This window comes from Antechinus flavipes, chromosome 2, assembly GCF_016432865.1.
Source record: "Antechinus flavipes isolate AdamAnt ecotype Samford, QLD, Australia chromosome 2, AdamAnt_v2, whole genome shotgun sequence".
In the NCBI taxonomy this organism is placed as follows: domain Eukaryota; kingdom Metazoa; phylum Chordata; class Mammalia; order Dasyuromorphia; family Dasyuridae; genus Antechinus; species Antechinus flavipes.
The window spans coordinates 82,425,600-82,442,285 of record NC_067399.1 but is presented as its reverse complement, the minus strand read 5'-3'; the positions used below and the strand labels follow the sequence as shown (position 1 = coordinate 82,442,285).

At 37.6% G+C, this 16,686-nt stretch overlaps 2 protein-coding genes across 8 annotated transcripts in view; one reads left to right on the top strand and one right to left on the bottom strand.

Moving 5' to 3' along the window:
• Positions 1 to 2,754, bottom strand: part of LOC127548000 (tetratricopeptide repeat protein 39B-like) — a 30,078-nt gene extending 27,324 nt beyond the window's left edge. For 5 of the 6 annotated variants that reach the window (XR_007950303.1, XM_051975142.1, XM_051975139.1 and 2 more), the window contains exon 1: positions 2,656 to 2,754. The gene's annotated coding sequence lies outside the window, so the exon portion shown is untranslated. The remainder of the gene's footprint in view (positions 1 to 2,655) is intronic. The other variant, XM_051975144.1, reaches the window with a different exon arrangement.
• Positions 2,755 to 3,117: 363 nt separating this feature from the next.
• Positions 3,118 to 9,500, top strand: SRSF7 (serine and arginine rich splicing factor 7). 2 transcript variants are annotated; one of them, XM_051975149.1, is made up of 8 exons: positions 3,118 to 3,307; positions 4,383 to 4,563; positions 4,671 to 4,847; positions 5,734 to 5,808; positions 5,898 to 5,996; positions 7,620 to 7,670; positions 8,241 to 8,276; positions 9,169 to 9,500. In XM_051975149.1, the coding sequence occupies exons 1-8, from the start codon at positions 3,127 to 3,129 to the stop codon at positions 9,221 to 9,223; spliced, it is 855 nt and encodes a 284-aa protein (XP_051831109.1). In that variant the 5' UTR covers positions 3,118 to 3,126; the 3' UTR covers positions 9,224 to 9,500. The 2 variants fall into 2 exon arrangements, with proteins under 2 accessions (XP_051831109.1, XP_051831108.1); XM_051975148.1 differs by having other exon boundaries at positions 3,140 to 3,307; positions 5,898 to 6,005.
• The last annotated feature ends 7,186 nt before the right edge of the window (positions 9,501 to 16,686 follow it).

Sequence of the window (16,686 nt, the reverse complement as noted above, 5' to 3'; positions counted from 1 at the left end):
TAAATTAATCAAATGTATCTTCTAACTGTACACCCCAAGCTGAAAACATTCACTTCTAGCCTTTGGACCTAAAAATAAGATTCTGCTATAGATGTTGGATACATAGTCTATATACATTACACAGAAACATATATATTGCTGTATTCTACTTTTTCTCCTTATTTAAAAAAACATTTGTCTAAAGTTTCTATTTGACTTTTGTTTCAATGTTTTCCCTTTTAAAATGAAACCTTGACTCAAAAGTGAAAAATGGAGAAAGAAAAATATCCCTTTCCATCCTACAATATTTATTTTTAGTAATCTTTCTTTTCAAAGTGGTATAAAAAAGGACTTTGATCATCAAATTCTTACTTTGTCAAAATTAATGTTTTATGATTGTATATATCTTTCCTAGAGAATATAAAATTCTACAAATATTAGATTAATCCTTATCAAAATTTTGTTAACTAGGGAAATTAAAAAGTCTTTAAGTGTCTATGAAAATACTCTATGTTCCCAATTGTACCAAGAGGCTCAGATTTTCAGACTTCTTGGCAATTTTTGATTTAAACAAGAGATCCTTTAAACTAACTAAAAGTTTAGTCTTTCTATATTCTAAATCCTTCAGAACCTATCTCCATCTACACTGAGAGGTCATACCAGACAAAGATGGTAACTCACTCAAGAAATGTTTTATTAGTTCTTGTGGAACAATTCCAGGTCATGAGGCTTTTTTAATAGGGAAGACTGGAGTTGGACATCCAGAAATATCAGGTATCTTGTCTGCTTTATGTGGCTGGTAAAGAGGAATCAAATCTGGATTTTTAATTGCTTTGTTAAGGTGTTCCTTAGTGATTTTTCATATGTTTTTATGTGATCAGTCTTTATAGAGAGGATTGATTATTACTATCAGGAAGTAGGTTTAATAATGTTTGTATATCACTGTTGGTGGAATTGTGAATACATCCAGCCATTCTGGAGAGCAATTTGGAACTATGCTCAAAAAGTTATCAAACTGTGCATACCCTTTGATCCAGCAGTGTCTCTACTGGGCTTATATCCTAAAGAGATTTTAAAGAAGAGAAAGGGATGTGTATATGCAAGAATGTTTGTAGCATTCTCTTTGTAGTAGCCAGAAACTGGAAGCTGAGTGGATGCCCATCAATTGGAGAATGGTTGAATAGTGGTATATGAATAATATGGAATATTATTGTTCGGTAAGAAATGAATGATTTCAGAAAGGCCTGGAGAGACTTACATGAACTGATGCTGAGTGAAATGAGCAGGACAAGGAGATCATTATATACTTCAACAACAATACTATGATGATCAATTCAACAATGAGATGAACCAAATCAACTCCAATAGAGCAGTAATGAATTGAACCAGCTACATTCAGCGAAAGAACTCTGGGAGATGACTATGAACCATTACATAGAATTCCCAATCCCTCTACCTTTGTCCACCTGCATTTTTGATTTCCTTCACAGGCTAATAATGGTATGCTATTTCAAAGTCCGATTATTTTTGAACAGCAAAAGAACTGTTTGGACAGATATACTAATACTGTATTTAATTTCTACTTTAACATATTTAACATGTATTGGTCAACCTGCCATCTGGGGGAGGGGGGTGGGGAGGAGGTGAAAAATTGGAACAAAAGGTTTGGCAATTGTCAATACTGTAAAATTATCCATGCATATAACTTGTAAATAAAAAGCTATAATAAATTTAAAAAAAATGTTTGTAGAGACCCCTCCTTTCTTCCCAAAGTTGAATTCATTATTCTACATATTGTACAGTCTTTATAATGCAATGTTATATATGTATTTGATTCTGTGCATCACATTTTAAAAATCTATAGCGATTCTCCACGCTCCCTCCGCAAATTATCTTGGGATCAAATCATATGAGAAACAGTTCCAAGACCTGGGGATGGTCGAGCCTGATGAAAAGCCTTGGATCACTTCAGGAGGCTGTGAATTTGGGAGGGGCAATTTCGTCTTTATTTCTATATAGTCAGTTTCCTTTGTAACTATGTATTTTATTTAACACATTATTCTGAGAAGGGGTCCATAAGTTTCCTCAGCCTAAAGGGTCCCGGACCCAAGGGAAGGGAACGCGATAGCGGACTCAGAGATTAGACTAGTTCTGCTTGGTCCCTGAGGGCAAGAAATACTTGCAATGGGTGGAGAGCAATTGCAAATAGGCACATTTGGAGGGAAGAAACCAGCAAAGGGTAGAGAAAGCAGACACGCAAATTTGGAGGGAAGAAGGTATATGTTGCCATTCATGGGTGGAGGTAAAGCCATCCAAAAATAGGAACGCAGAATTTGAAAAGTAAGAGGGACCGCACCGACCATCCATCCAAGTCTAAATTATTGGGCTGCCTCCGGAGGTGAAGGGTATCCCAGTCCTTGCAACAAGGCTGGGGGAAGAGAGGTTCTGGTTCAAGTTCAGGTTCAGGCTCAAGGCCCTGGGTCGGTTTCCCCCCTCCCCCCCCGCTCAGACAGACTTTCGGCCGGGTCTCCCCTCCCCGCAGAAGGAAGGGACGGGGGGGGGGGGGGAGGAAGGGGAAGAGAGGGAGACAGGAGGAGTGGTAATCAATTCTTCCCCTCCTCTGGGCTGCGGGGATCCAAACGGGCGGGAAGCAGGTGGGGACAGTCTCCTCCTCACCCTGGGTCAGGCTCCCGACTCATCGATGGGTCGATGACCTCCGGAGGCCGCATCGGCGCGATCCTAACACGGCGGCGGGCGGAGGAAGTGTCAATAGCTGCGTTTCACTGCTTTGTGGTGCGGCGCTCCAGCAGCACAGGAGACATGACCACTACCCAAGGAGCCTAATTTGGGGGGAGATGGGGAAGAGGAAAAGGGAAGGGAGGGGAAGGGAGGGGAGGGAAGGGAGGGAAGGGGAAGGGAAGGGAGGGGAGGGGAAAAGGAGGAAGGAAGGAGAAAGGTTGGGCAGGAAAGGACGAAAAAAGCTCAAGCTGGAGGCGGGGCGAGAGATGGTGATCCCAGTGTTCCCATGACAACGAATCCCTCCGCCGCCTGGGATCCCAGCTTTCACGGCGGTCGGCCTCCTTCCGTATCGCTTCGCGACCGTTTCCGCCCCGCGCCTTTGTGCTGCGCGTGATGACGAAATGACGCATGCGTACGGCCAAGGAGGAGGAGCCCGGGTATATAAATTCAACCTCGGAGCACTCTCTACCCGGGAGTTGCTCGAACCGCCGAGTGGAGGTTGGCGACACCTCGACCAGGCTAGATTGTTGCGGAGTACCGCGAGCGCGAAGGCCGGACACCATGTCGCGTTACGGGCGGTACGGAGGAGGTAAGAGACCGGGGAGGGAAACGAGGAATGGGAAGGGGACGGATCATGGACCCGGCAGTGGGACCCGAGGCGGGCTAAGGCTGGCGGCTGTTAGGAGACTGTTGTTCCTCGTGCGTAATGGCGGACCTCATCTTGGCGCCACACGGAGCCATAGTGGGGGGTGGGGGAAGGGGCTCAGGGGAGGGGAGCCGTCGAAGGAGAGCACTACAGCGCAGGTCTTTACTTATGGGAAGAGATTCGAGGGGCTCCCGTGTTTCTCAATAACGGGACAGCCCGGTGGCTGCAGACCTTCCTGGCTTTTCTCTAACTTCTTGCCTCCTTTCGCGCCGTTGGCCGCGGGAGAAGGTGGCTGCCATTTTGCGCACGTTGCCCCTCGCCGTGGCGCAGGTCCTGGCGCCTTAACCTCTCCCCTCCCCCTCCCAACTGCCGAGCTTGCAGTTCCCCCTTCCCCCCCGCACTTCGGCCCGGTTTACTACTGCCTATGGGGAACCAGGGAGTCTATGAGTGTACGGTGGCCTTGGAGACCCTGCCGCTGCCAGGATCTGTGGTGTAGGAGTTAAGGAAGTCCCCTGCGATCCCACCCCGGAGGTATCCTCTTCCCCGAAGCTTGTTTGGGTCATTTGCGGCCTAGTCTGGAAGGCGGACCCCGGGCTGAGATGGCTCTGACCCCGCGGTTGGGGCCTCGCAGCCTTCCGCTGCCCCAGCCTGCCCTGGTCCTTGCCCCTGAGGGGGGGTTAGAGCTTCCATTCGATTCTTTGGGGCTGAAGGTGGGTGGAGCTCTGGGAGCTGGGGACTCCTCCCTACCTTTGTGCCGGAGCTGGGTGATTGTGGTTCCGGGGAAACGAGATCGCCGCTCATAATTGAGTAGTCAGAAAGGACAAAAGAAATGGTGACACATTTAAACTGGTAATTTTTTTTTTTTTTAATGTTTAAATTCTTTAAAGCAAATTTTAAAATGTGTTTGGTTATTCCGAATCATTCTTCAATCGGTTTTTGCCACCCTGATGTGGCTTTAAATTGTTTTGGGGTCTTCTAATGTGGAATGTTTTTTTTTGTTGTTGTTGTTCTCTAACAGAGACCAAAGTGTATGTTGGCAACCTGGGAACCGGTGCCGGCAAAGGAGAATTAGAAAGAGCTTTTAGTTACTATGGTCCCTTAAGAACAGTATGGATTGCCAGAAACCCTCCAGGATTTGCTTTTGTGGAATTTGAAGATCCAAGAGATGCAGAGGATGCAGTTCGAGGACTTGATGGAAAGTATGTATAAAAGTTTGATGTCAGTTTCACCTTGTCAGCTTAGACAACAAATATGTTAAGGTGTGTTTGTATAATTTTAATACAGCATAATTTATCCAATTTTGCAGAGTGATTTGTGGCTCTCGGGTAAGAGTTGAATTGTCAACAGGAATGCCCAGAAGATCTAGATATGATAGACCACCTGCACGACGACCATTTGATCCTAATGATAGATGTTATGAGTGTGGGGAGAAAGGTCATTATGCTTATGATTGTCATCGCTACAGTCGCCGAAGGAGAAGCAGGTATTTATTTGGAAAAAAAGGAACGGTTGGTATATAACGGTTAATCATGTAATTCTTTTGTTAGCAAAGAAGAAAATACTATTTTTTTCTATAAACTTTTTATGTGTTAATTGTCAGGTGTATTTTACAGTTTGTGTTTAATTTTAAAATGTTAATATATTAATAATCAACCTGGTCAAAACCTTTCAGGTTTCTTCGTTTGAGTCAGTCGCCTTGATTCAGAATGTCACGAGCCTTAAGATATCATGCTGAGGCGCCTTGCAAATCCGACAATTAAGATCCTCCTAGACCTTGAGGTGATCAGCATAAGAGGCCAGATCCCCTCGAGCCATCTACACCTAGCTTCACTTTATTCTTTAAAGGGCAGAAAATTTGAGACGGTGATCGCCGTAACAGTAAATTTGGCTTTCAATTGGGGCCCCCCTCCGGTTTAGAAAGAGGAACACCAGATTGACCACATTCCCACCTAGAAAAATCTTCTTGCGTCAATCAAGCCTCACCTGGCTCATTTGGCTGTCAGTTTGATCGTCGTTAGATTGAAGAAAACTTCTAGATGCAGCGATCGGCTATAGATACTTCTAGATCGTCTAGATCTGCTAGACCTTGGGCCAAAGAGGGTCGACCTGCAAACTTGCAAGGTTTATTTTAAATACACATTATAGTGTTTTATATTATGTAATTCTAAAATGTAATTCAGCTTTTAACAAATCTTTTCTAGGTAGTAAAAAAAAAATACTCGACAATTAATAGGCCCTGAGTTTATTTCCATCTGACAGACACTGTTTTAAATAGTTGTCTGAAATTTGATTTCAGCAGAGGTACACAAACATTAGTAAATAAATGGGATTTTTAAATCTAACACTTGTTTTCTCTAACTTGAAAATAGGTCGCGGTCTCGATCTCACTCAAGGTCCAGAGGAAGGAGATACTCTCGCTCACGAAGCAGGAGTCGTGGTAGGAGGTAGGTTCTTGTTTCTGTTTTTCAAAAAAATGTTTCATTATGAAGACAATATTTTCTGCAGTAGTTGACTTAAAATTCCTCTTTTTCAGATCAAGGTCTGCATCTCCTCGAAGGTCAAGATCTGCATCTCTTCGTAGATCTAGGTCTGCTTCAATCCGATCTCGATCTGGTTCTTTAAAAAGATCGAGGTATTTCCAGTATGTTGAATTTTCTTATGTTTAATTAGATTAAAAATTTTGTCCTTTTGGGACCATCTTGCTTGAACGGGATTTTGAAAAATAGAGGGAGAATTAGTTGTAACAGCATAGATTTAGAATTGGAACTTCAGACCTTAAAGGATTAACCAGCTTCTGCAAGCAGAGCCAAGATTTGAATTCTAGGTTCTCATTTCTCTAAATCCAGTATTCTTTCAGAGTATTCTGTATCACTTTCCCTCAGTTCTCTTGATGAACTTAAACTTCATTATTGGGGAAATTTGATTGGAGAATCAAACTCCCAAACTGAAAGTGTTTTATAAAGGGGGGGTGGAACTGTATTTGTGATTTTATTGGCACAGAATTCGCAAGTAGTGAAAATTCTGCCAAACCAGGTTAATCTGTCCCCTCAGCCTCACTTCTATGAAGTCTTGAGAGTTCAAGATGAACTTAGGCCATTTCTCTGAACCCAGGTCTTCTGGGGTTTCATGGGTGTTCTCTGTAATACTTTTCTGTGCTTCATACTTTGTTTCAAATTTTTCCCTTCTCATGGATACTTCTTACTTGAAAAGGTCATTGATATCATGCCCTCAGCAAAGATGTATACCATATACTTTTCTGCTTCTGGGCCACTTTGGCTTAGCTTGGCCAGCTTTTCACTTGAAAACTGGCAGGAGAAGAGGACTTGGTTAACAGATTGAACTAAAGCTTAAATTAAATAGTCTAATGGTGAAAGTTTTGGAAAAACATCTTTGAGTAATAGACTGGAAAAATCTGAGAGTGATAGAACAAGATATTGGAATGTTGGGTTTTTAGAGTCAGGTGACAGGTTTAAATCTATCAATATCTTAAATTCTTTAAAATTGCCTACTCAAAAGTTCCATTTTTAACTTGAAATTTTTGTGGGAAAGACAAAAATAACTGCTGTGTCCCTTAGTTCCTGATCTTAGCATAGCAGAAGTGGGTTTTTTTGGTAATTTTTAGCATAATAGAATTTTTTTTTTTTGATAATTTAATAGGCATAGAACCATAAAGGAAACTCGAAATATACATAGGCATGGCAATGTCTGAAGGTTGATGATGATAATGGCTGTCTAATTTTTTAAAAAGTTCCTTGGTCTTAATAGGCCAATTTATTCATGCATGAGTCTTGATAGTTTTTGTTTTGAAAATCTTAAACTGATTGTAGAAAATGAAGGCTTCTGGTTCTAGCACGAATTCTTAATCTGTATGCTAAACTTTTAAAAGCATTCTGACAATTATGTTCATTCAATAGTATATAAACTGGCCATTTAGCCAAATGTGAAATAAATGTTTTTTTCAATTCTCCCCCCTTCCCCCCCCACCTCAGGTAGGGTATTGCTCAGGTATTCTGGTCATATCAAATCTTGTGTCTTGGGGAAATCCGCCTTGTAGATTTGTGTTAAGACTTACTGTCTATCCTGTTATTTGAAGATCTCAACTTTGTTTTTTTAAGTTGACATCTTCTAATTAGATATGTTTATGATTTTACAAAATGAAAATTATGCATAGATGCCAGTGTTACTTAGAGATGAAAAGGCTTGTTTTTAGTATTGTTAACCTTATATTTCATCTTTTTTCTTCCTCTCCATCAAGATCATCCCGCTCAAGGTCCAGATCCAGGTCTCTTTCAAGGCCAAGAAGCAGGTAGGGTAAATAACCTCCAAAACCCAAAAGTGAAATTCCTGAAACTTAAAATACTTGGAAGATCAAGATCGATGAGTTAAAAGGAAAATCTGAAGTTGCCATATTATAAAATGCTTGAAAAAAATACTCCAAATATGAAGAATATTGACAGTAATGTATATATCACCAGTTAAAAAGATTTCATGCTTTTTCTTGGGTCAAAATAATTTTCTGATTAATTTGCATTCTGTATTCTAAATCTTTACATATGTTAAGGAAATACTAATGCCCTGGGTTGGTTGTGAAAATGAACTGAAAATGCTATAGGCTGACAATAAATCTTAAAATATCATTTGTAATGATTAGTTTTTTGATGTAGAATTTCAGATTCTGTTTTATAGTTGCCACAGATTGATTAGCTTGAGTATATATCAACCCTGATTGATTCTTGATCTCATGACCTTCAATTTCTTGAGTATTGTATACACAGTGATGGATAACATTTGTTTGGTGTTCATTTCATGATGTGCTATTTAGAAAAGACTTAGTAAGTACTCATTTTTCTTAATAAAATTTCTCATGTTTTGACAGCCGATCAAAATCTAGATCACCATCTCCAAAGAGAAGGTAAGTTGGATTTTATAATTGCAGTTGCTGATACTGTTTGTGATTTTTTTTTAAAAAAATATGATCGCCATTCAAGTTCTTTGGAGAATTGATGCTATATACAGTGTATTATATATTTACATGTGGTCCTAAATACAGTACAAATTTTGATTTAAAACTCAGTATCTTTGAAATGATTTATAGCTAAGTACAAATAATGAATTACCCCTTAAATGATTCCATTATTTGAATTTACACTGCACAGTTCCATAATGAACATATTTTATGTATAATTTCAGATAGTACAGATTTGTTTGAATGCATGAGACCACATAGGGTATTCATTACTTGTATTACAGGCAAGTTTTGAATACAACACATAAGTAATTTTGAATGGAATGAGGTGTGGACATTGTCTTCTGAGTTAAGTAATGTGTCCTTTTTAGTATATGGTAAGTAGTCAGAAACTAATAACTATATAAAAGGTTTATTAGGTAAGAAAAAGTTTCGATTAATAGACAAAAGTAATACAGTTGCTTTGGCTGATTTAAATCTGTAAAAATTAGGCAAGAGTTACATGCATAAATAGGATTGGCCACTTGGTTGTTGATGGAATTTATGTAGGTCTTTAATGAGTTTGGGATAATCTAGAAACTGATACAGTAATTTGGCAAGATGAGTGCTAAGTTGTTATTATTAATCTTTGTGATAGTATTTTTTGAAGGTTTATATTAACGTTTCTCAATTTTCATTTTTTAACCATATATGTTGCTTTTGAACATAACACAGAAGGTAATAAGACTTACTGGACTAATATTTTTAACTTGAAAGACAAGTCAGGGGTTGGGTTATTTTATTTTATTTTTTTTTATGTTTTGCTAAGTTCAATAATTTATCTTTTTCTTTATTTTAGCCGGTCACCTTCTGGAAGTCCTCGTAGGAGTGCAAGTCCTGAAAGAATGGACTGAAATTGAAAAAGGAAAAATTAACCTTTTAGGAAGAAAGTTATTTTGTTTACATTATTATAAGGGATTTTGTGATGTTTGTTCAATGTAAGTGTAACCTAGAAGGCTATTTGAACCATCTAATAATCAGAAAGGGTCTGGATATTTTAAGAGCTCTGTAAATTTACATCAGTAGAGTAGTGTAAATTTTTTTTTTGTTGTTGTATGTATTAACATCTTATGATCTGAAAATGGGAATTTTTTATTGGCACATTTAAGAATAAAAATGTGTTTCTAACTAGTCTTCTGATTTGTGGTCACTACTGTTAATATTTAGCTTGGGCAAGTCTCAAGCCTAGAGAGCTTGTTAGGCCTTTTCAGGGTCAATATCTGGATGTGGCTAGAAGGTGATAAAAATGGTCAAGTTGAATGCACTCATGAAATCTTTCATACATTTGGATAGTTTCTTAACTGTCATTTGGGGCATTGAAAACCTGTCTTTTCATAGTAGATAAATTTGGAGTAGTTATGTTTTAGAGAGTTTAAAAGATTCTTAATTTTTCTTTTTCATAACTGCCTGTTGTCTGTGGCAGACTCAAAAGTTAAATGCCCTATGAACTAATCACCACCAAGGGACCATAATTCATTATATGAAATTGGTGTAGCAATTAGAGCTTAATATAAATTTTGGGCAGTGCTTGAAGGGTCCATGACAAATAATATATAATAGCACAAATTTTACTTTTGGGAGACAACTCTATTGTGTGGTAACTAAAATTAATGCAATAAGCATTATAGGCAACTTGTCATCAGATAAGTACTAATGAGTGTTGGTAAAGTCAGCATTTGGGAATATATTGCTCACTACTGTGCAATTGTTTTTTAGTAATATATACATTTTAGTATTAAGTTAAATTGTTTGAAGATGCCAAAAATGAGTGCATGTTGTTTATTTTTTCTTTTTTAAGAATTGCTTGGATTGAGGACAAAGACAAATGTAAACCAGCTTTGCAAAATTGTCATTTTCCCAGCCAAAGCACCTTTTCCATCTTCTGAGTCTTTAAAATTCTGCTCCAACCTTCATCCCATCTAGTACCCCAAAGATGGGGCAGTTTTTGCCAGGCTGGTGCAAAGTTTTTAAATTTGTTGATTATAAAACAAACTAAAATGTTGTTTGTACGCCAACAGTACATTTACATTGTTAGGTTTTGGTTTGCCTCATATCACTTGATGAACTTAAAATTTTTAATAAAGACTAATAACGTTCCCCATACCTTAAAATAGTATTAGAATATCATTTCACCAAAAGGCATAAATGATCTGTTTGAAGATATTTGTTTGCTGCCAGTCATCCTAGCTTTGGTACAAAAAAGCTTAACTTTCAAGGGCCATGTTGTTCCAGTGTATCTGGTACTGATTTCTGCCATAAGTTTAAAAATATATCAGGTAGTAATAGTAATTTGGCCACAAATGAGTTTATTTGATAATTTTTGAATGCTTTGACATACCTAAGAGCCATTTTTTTTTAATATATGCTAAGGTTATTTGAAGAAACCTTTTTGTTAAGGGATTTGAATATTGAATGAGCAGTATGATTTATTTGGTATAGAAACCACCTCACAGTGTACAGGTTTATCTGTTGCATTATCAGCTTTAACTGTTCTGTACTATATTAAGGCAAATTTACTCTACAATAAATCTGCAGAGATTAAAAAAAGCAAACTAGTACTGTGTTCTTTATGAATTTTTAATGATGGGGTTTTATTTGGAAACCCAACTATGAAAACCAATGAGACTTTATACTAACTTTTTAGGTAATATTTTTCTGATGTGAGAATAAAAAGGCTTAGTTGGCTACTGGTTTCCAAATGGATGTGACCACAGAATTGGAGACTGGGAGTTGGTAAAGTTAGTATTTATTGTATTACTGTAAAATAGATTTAATTGTACATACTGCTATGCTTTAAGCTTTCCAATTAAACTTTGATTATTTTCCAAATTAGTGCCTTGAATGATCACATTTTTAGTAGTTTGGGGGGGAAGGAGAAGTGGGTTGTTGGTGGTGAAGGAACCAAATTTTTTGACATAATTTCATATGCTGGCTGTGTGTGTGTCAGACACTGATATACACTTAAAAATAACTCATTTCACAAATGAGACTGAGGCAAACTAGTAAATGCTACTAGTAATTTTCAAGGCAGGATTTGAACCTTGATCCTTTCACTTAGGTCCAACAGTGCACTATCTTGTCAAGTATTTTATCCTGCAGTAGCTCAAATTATTGATGTTGGCTAAATCAAAAATTTGAACCAGAGCTCTCAATCCCATTTGATCCTCTATCCATATCTGATGCTGATTTTTTTTCTCATGAGTAAGTTAAACCCTCTTCCCTTTTTAAAAAGTTCTTGGGATTTTTTTTTTAATGAAATAATCAAATTCACAAAGAACAATCACTTAAAATATCTTTAAAAACCTAACACTAGGAGTGGCAATTGGGGAAACACTTATTTCAGAAGGTAGAAAATGATTTGGTACCCGATTTTGGGTATGGAGGAGTGAGCATGGAAGGGGAAGAGTTGAATCTGGATCACAATGGTACTATTGAGGGAAGCTGAAACAAGGGTTTGGGGAGGAAGATGAATTCTGTTTTTGTGAATAAACTGGGGAAAAAGACTTTTTTGGGAAGGGAAGAGTTCAGTAGAGGATATAAGATTCTCTATTCAAATGATCTTAATTTGAAGCTATGGAAGTGAATCAGATCATGAAAGGTGTTAAGAAAAGGAGAAGAGCAGATGCAAAGAGAAAAGCATTTATATGGGGAAGAGAGAATCAGACATTCACTTTTTGATACTGAAAAACAATGAAAATCTAGGACGAAGATGTCCAAGAGGGAAAGGTTGCAGAAAGGTCAGGGAACCAACCCAGTGTTGAGAAAAGGCCATTGAATTGACTAGAGAACTTGACAAATTAGGAGAAGCAGGATTACCAAGGGCAGTGAAGAATATATTTTTCAGAAGTTTTGCAGTAAAGGAACAGGAAAAAGAGCTTGAATAAATGAGAGGCATTGAAATATTTTTGGTTGTGTGTGTGTGTAAAAGGGGTTGGGTGCATAGTGTAAGAGACAGCTCATGTAGAAGAGATAACCAACAGGCAATCCCAGTCTAGCATGGATAAAATATTAGAAAACCAGTGGACTCCAAAGTAGGTGCTGCTAATGAACCAGACATCTTAAGGGCATTTAATATGATCTCGAGGGAAAATCAGAATGGAAAGATTATATCCACTGTCCCTGGATATAGCCTACTCAAGACTTATCTCCAGACTATTGTCCTTTACCTACCCATTATTACTAAGCACTCCATCTCTTCCAACTCTTCAATTCCAGGCCTGATGAGCCTTCCAGAGTGCTTATAAGCTAATTGCAACCTAGCCATGAAATTCTTGCCACCAGATCACCTTTTAGCTATGACTTGGCTGTGATCTCTGTGCAATCAGGCAAAGTAGCTTGTTAAGAGCCTTTATACCTAAGAGAATTCTTTCCACCAATCTTTCAAATGTTCCTATTTCTGAAGAGCACACCATCTTTTTGGTCACTTTGGTTCACAACTTCAGTTTTATCCTAAATCTCTCACTATCCCATCCCATATGTTCCAGTCGGCAAATTTTGTCTGTTCTACAATATTTCTCAAATTCATCCCTTTCCACTCAAAGCTATCACCTTCATCCAAAACCTTACCAACTCGTCAACATCAACTTATTGGATAGACAATTTCAAGCCTTCTTGATTTGAATCTCCCCTCACTAATCTATCCCTCACACAGCTGTCAAATTGATGTTGTTAAAAGTTCAGGTCGGATCATCAAATGATGAGCATCAAGAGTTCTCTTGACTTTTAGGATCAAATATTTTTTCATTTTTGATAGTAATTTTTTTGTATTTTGTAATATGCATATCAGTTTTAAAGTTATATATATATACATATATATATAACAATATATAAGTATTCACATGCTCAAAAATTTTTTATTGATGAGTTCTGTGATCAAAGAGTTTTATAAATACTGATCTAGATAAAGTCCTCCATTGAGTTGGGGAAAATATAGAGGATTTATGGGAAAGATATAATGGAAAATTTTGCAGAATGAGAAGACAAGATTGTGATTCATACAAAAATCTGCAATAATGAGATGACAGATCCATTGCAGTATCTGTAATAAGGAGGAAGGAGGAGGTAATGGGTAGAAAAGGGACTTTCTAAATATAGACATGGCTTATCTGATCCATCTTTGTACAGAGTTGGAGGAGGGACTTGACATCATCTCTAGCAACCTAGCTTTGGGGATAGGTGCAGACAAGATCCAAGATTGCCAAGGAGGATATTGCAACAAGAGGAATTGGGCTAGAAATTATTATAATTAGTTGTATATATAGATATATAATTATGTACACTTATATAATTATATATATATATTCTACAAATATCTTACTTGATCCTTACAACAGCCCTGGGAAGGTAGGTACTGTTATCCCCATTTTATAACTAAGGAAACTGAGGCAAACAGGTTAAGTAGCTGAGTTAGTAATACCTCAGTCTGAGGTCTGATTTCTGAAGCTGAGGTCAAATTTGCACTCTGCTCTTCTTAACCTCAGGCTCAGAACTCTTATCCACTGGTCCACCTATCTTCCTGGTACTCTATTGGCTGGCTAAAAGATTATGATGGATATTTTAGGCAAGGAATCTTCACTAGAAAGATGATTTCAGCTTGGTGTATACTTAATGCCTCTCCTTGTGGAATATCCTCCTCCTGTGGCTAAGCATCTCCTTGGGTTGATTGTTGAATGTGAGTGTCTCATTTTTGAATATTGAACATAAAACTCCCAGATGAGAGCTAAGTCAGGCATGTCACCCTAAGTATGTTTGTTGAAGGGAGAGGAAGATGGAAAGATGAATGAGAAAGGGAAAGAATGAATGAAGACATGAAAGCAGAAAGCATCATCAAGGTCCTGGAAAATGGAATTGAGCATGGATGGGATAGTGGAGAAGATCCAAAGAGATTGTGAAATGTGAATGAGAGCAGTAGAAGGAGCAGGCCCTGAATAAAGATCTCAAACTTTTCAATACAAATATTCAGCTAGGGCAGCTGGGTCATGGGATTCCTTTTCACTCCACAAACATCAAAAATCGATTATTATGGAGAAGCTAGGTGGTGTGTGACCTAGCTGGAGCACTGACCCTAGAGTCAAAAGGATGTACTTAAGACATTTATTGGCTGTGTGACCTTGAGCAGGTCATTTAACCCTAATTGTCCTCCCCTCAAAAAGAAGGGAGCTACCATAAGTTCCTAGGAAATCAAGGAAAGAACATAAAGTTTTTTTTTCTGGCTTTGAGAACCTTCCCCATTGCAGTTTTGGCATATGGAGATCAGCCTAAGAACTTAAATGGGAATTTTGGGGGAATTTTGTGGAAGCAAAAGATAACATAGAAAAAGTTTAGAAACTCAGAAATGCAAAAAATGCATATAAATATACATATAAATATAAAAATACATAAAATGCAAATGAATTATATATATATCAACTCAAACTTTGCAATAAGTTAAAGAAAAAATTCAGTCTTCTCTAATATGAAGGGAGAGCCAAAAAAATTCACACAGATTTTCAAGATCACAGGAATGCTACCTGCATGATGTGAAAAAGATAAATTGTATTTTTTCATTGGAAGACTAGAAATAACATTTTATGTTTATTATTACCAGGAGAGGGCACTGTTCTCAAAGAAATCAAGAATCAACCCCCCTTCCCCCCCCAAAAATATATATATATTTACATATATATATTTATGTCATTTTTTCCCCCTGAAGTTTTAAGTAGGCTTTCCCATTACTTTGCTGCCTTGTAATCTCAGGTTTTGCTAAAGGCCTCAATATGTCAAATGTATGATCAGGCAATCAAAGAAACTAAATGTAATCTTAGCATCAAGAGAAATTGAGAAGCCAGTTGACATGTAATATGCTAAGAGTAACGAAGTTAAACATATTGCTAGATGGTGCCCTAATAGAATATATTTTATATGTAACCCTAATATGTGATGTTATGTTGTACTGAATATTTGTGATTATTCATTTCTATAGAATTTTATTTGAATTCTGTTACCTTCAGGTAGCCTCTATATTGAGTCTAGTAATGATATATAATGATCATTATATGATGCCTTAAAGCTTTATTCTATGTCATTTGAGTTGCATGCAACTCTACTCTATTGGAATTAATAGATGATTGATATAGTTAATTAGAGTTTTACTGCTACAGTAACTATAATGTAGGGCAAATGTTATTAGGTCTGCCATGCCCCCATCCATTGTAGTTGAGGACTTTCTTAGGATTAATTGAAGCATTAATAGACATACACATATATGTATACACATGTATGCAATGTATATTATATATATGTGTGTGTGCTAATTAGTAATCATCTATTCTCTTTCCTGGCCCCTCTTCCATCTGAAAAAAGCAAAAACAAAAACTGCAATAAATATGCACAATCAAGCGCAACTAATCTGCACATTGACCATATCCATAAGTGTGCTGCTCACTCTGCATAATTTGGTCCATCGTGGTTCATAGTGAGGAGAGATAGGCAACGTTCTAAATAAAACAAACAGTCCTCTGGAATTGATTGGTCAGAATTCTCAAGTCTTTCAAAAGTGTTTGATTTTTAATATGGTGATTACATATTATTCTCCTGATTCTGCTCACTTCCCTTGGTCTCCCTTCAAGTGAGATTCATTAATAAGGGCTTAGTAAATGCTTGTTGATTTCAAGAATTTGTCTCCCCACCTATTTCTTTCAGATCCTGAGTGAGTCAGCTGACATTTATAAAGAACCTATGTGTTAGGTGCACAGCAAAGTGGTGCAATGGGTAGAGCTCTGGGCTTAGAATCAAATACATTCATTTTACTGAGTTCAAATCTAGCCTCAGACACCAGCTTGTGACCCTGGACAAGTCAAACTTGCCTCGGTTTCCTCATCTGTAAAATGAGTTGGAGAAGGAAATGGCAAATGACCCCAAATGGTATCACCAAAAGACAGACACAAGTGAACTGATACTCTGTGCTGGGCACTGAGCTAAGAGTTAGGAATACAAAAAAAAAAAAAGAAAAGAAAAAGAAAAAGTCCCAGACTAATGGGGGAGGTAACATGCAAACAACTATGTATAAATAAGATATAGACAGGATAAACTGGAGATAACATAAGAGGAAAGACACTTAAGTTTCTTGCGGAAGGTGGGACTTTTTTTGAATATTAATTTTTTTATTGAAGCTTTTTATTTTCAAAACATATGCAAAGATAATTTTTCAACACTGATCCTTGCAAAATCTTATGTTCCACCCCCCCCACACTTCTCCCTACCCTCTCCCCTAGATGGCAAGTAAACCAATATATGTTAAACATAGTAAAAATACATGTAAATGAATATAGGCATACAT

Bases quoted from the DNA above. Each gene is read 5' to 3' on its own strand.
- SRSF7 (XM_051975149.1), top strand. From the start codon at position 3,127: ATGCGTACGGCCAAGGAGGAGGAGCCCGGGTATATAAATTCAACCTCG. The intron at 4,848-5,733 runs GTATTTATTTGG...ACTTGAAAATAG, and splicing joins AGTCGCCGAAGGAGAAGCAG to GTCGCGGTCTCGATCTCACT. The intron at 8,277-9,168 runs GTAAGTTGGATT...TCTTTATTTTAG, and splicing joins TCACCATCTCCAAAGAGAAG to CCGGTCACCTTCTGGAAGTC.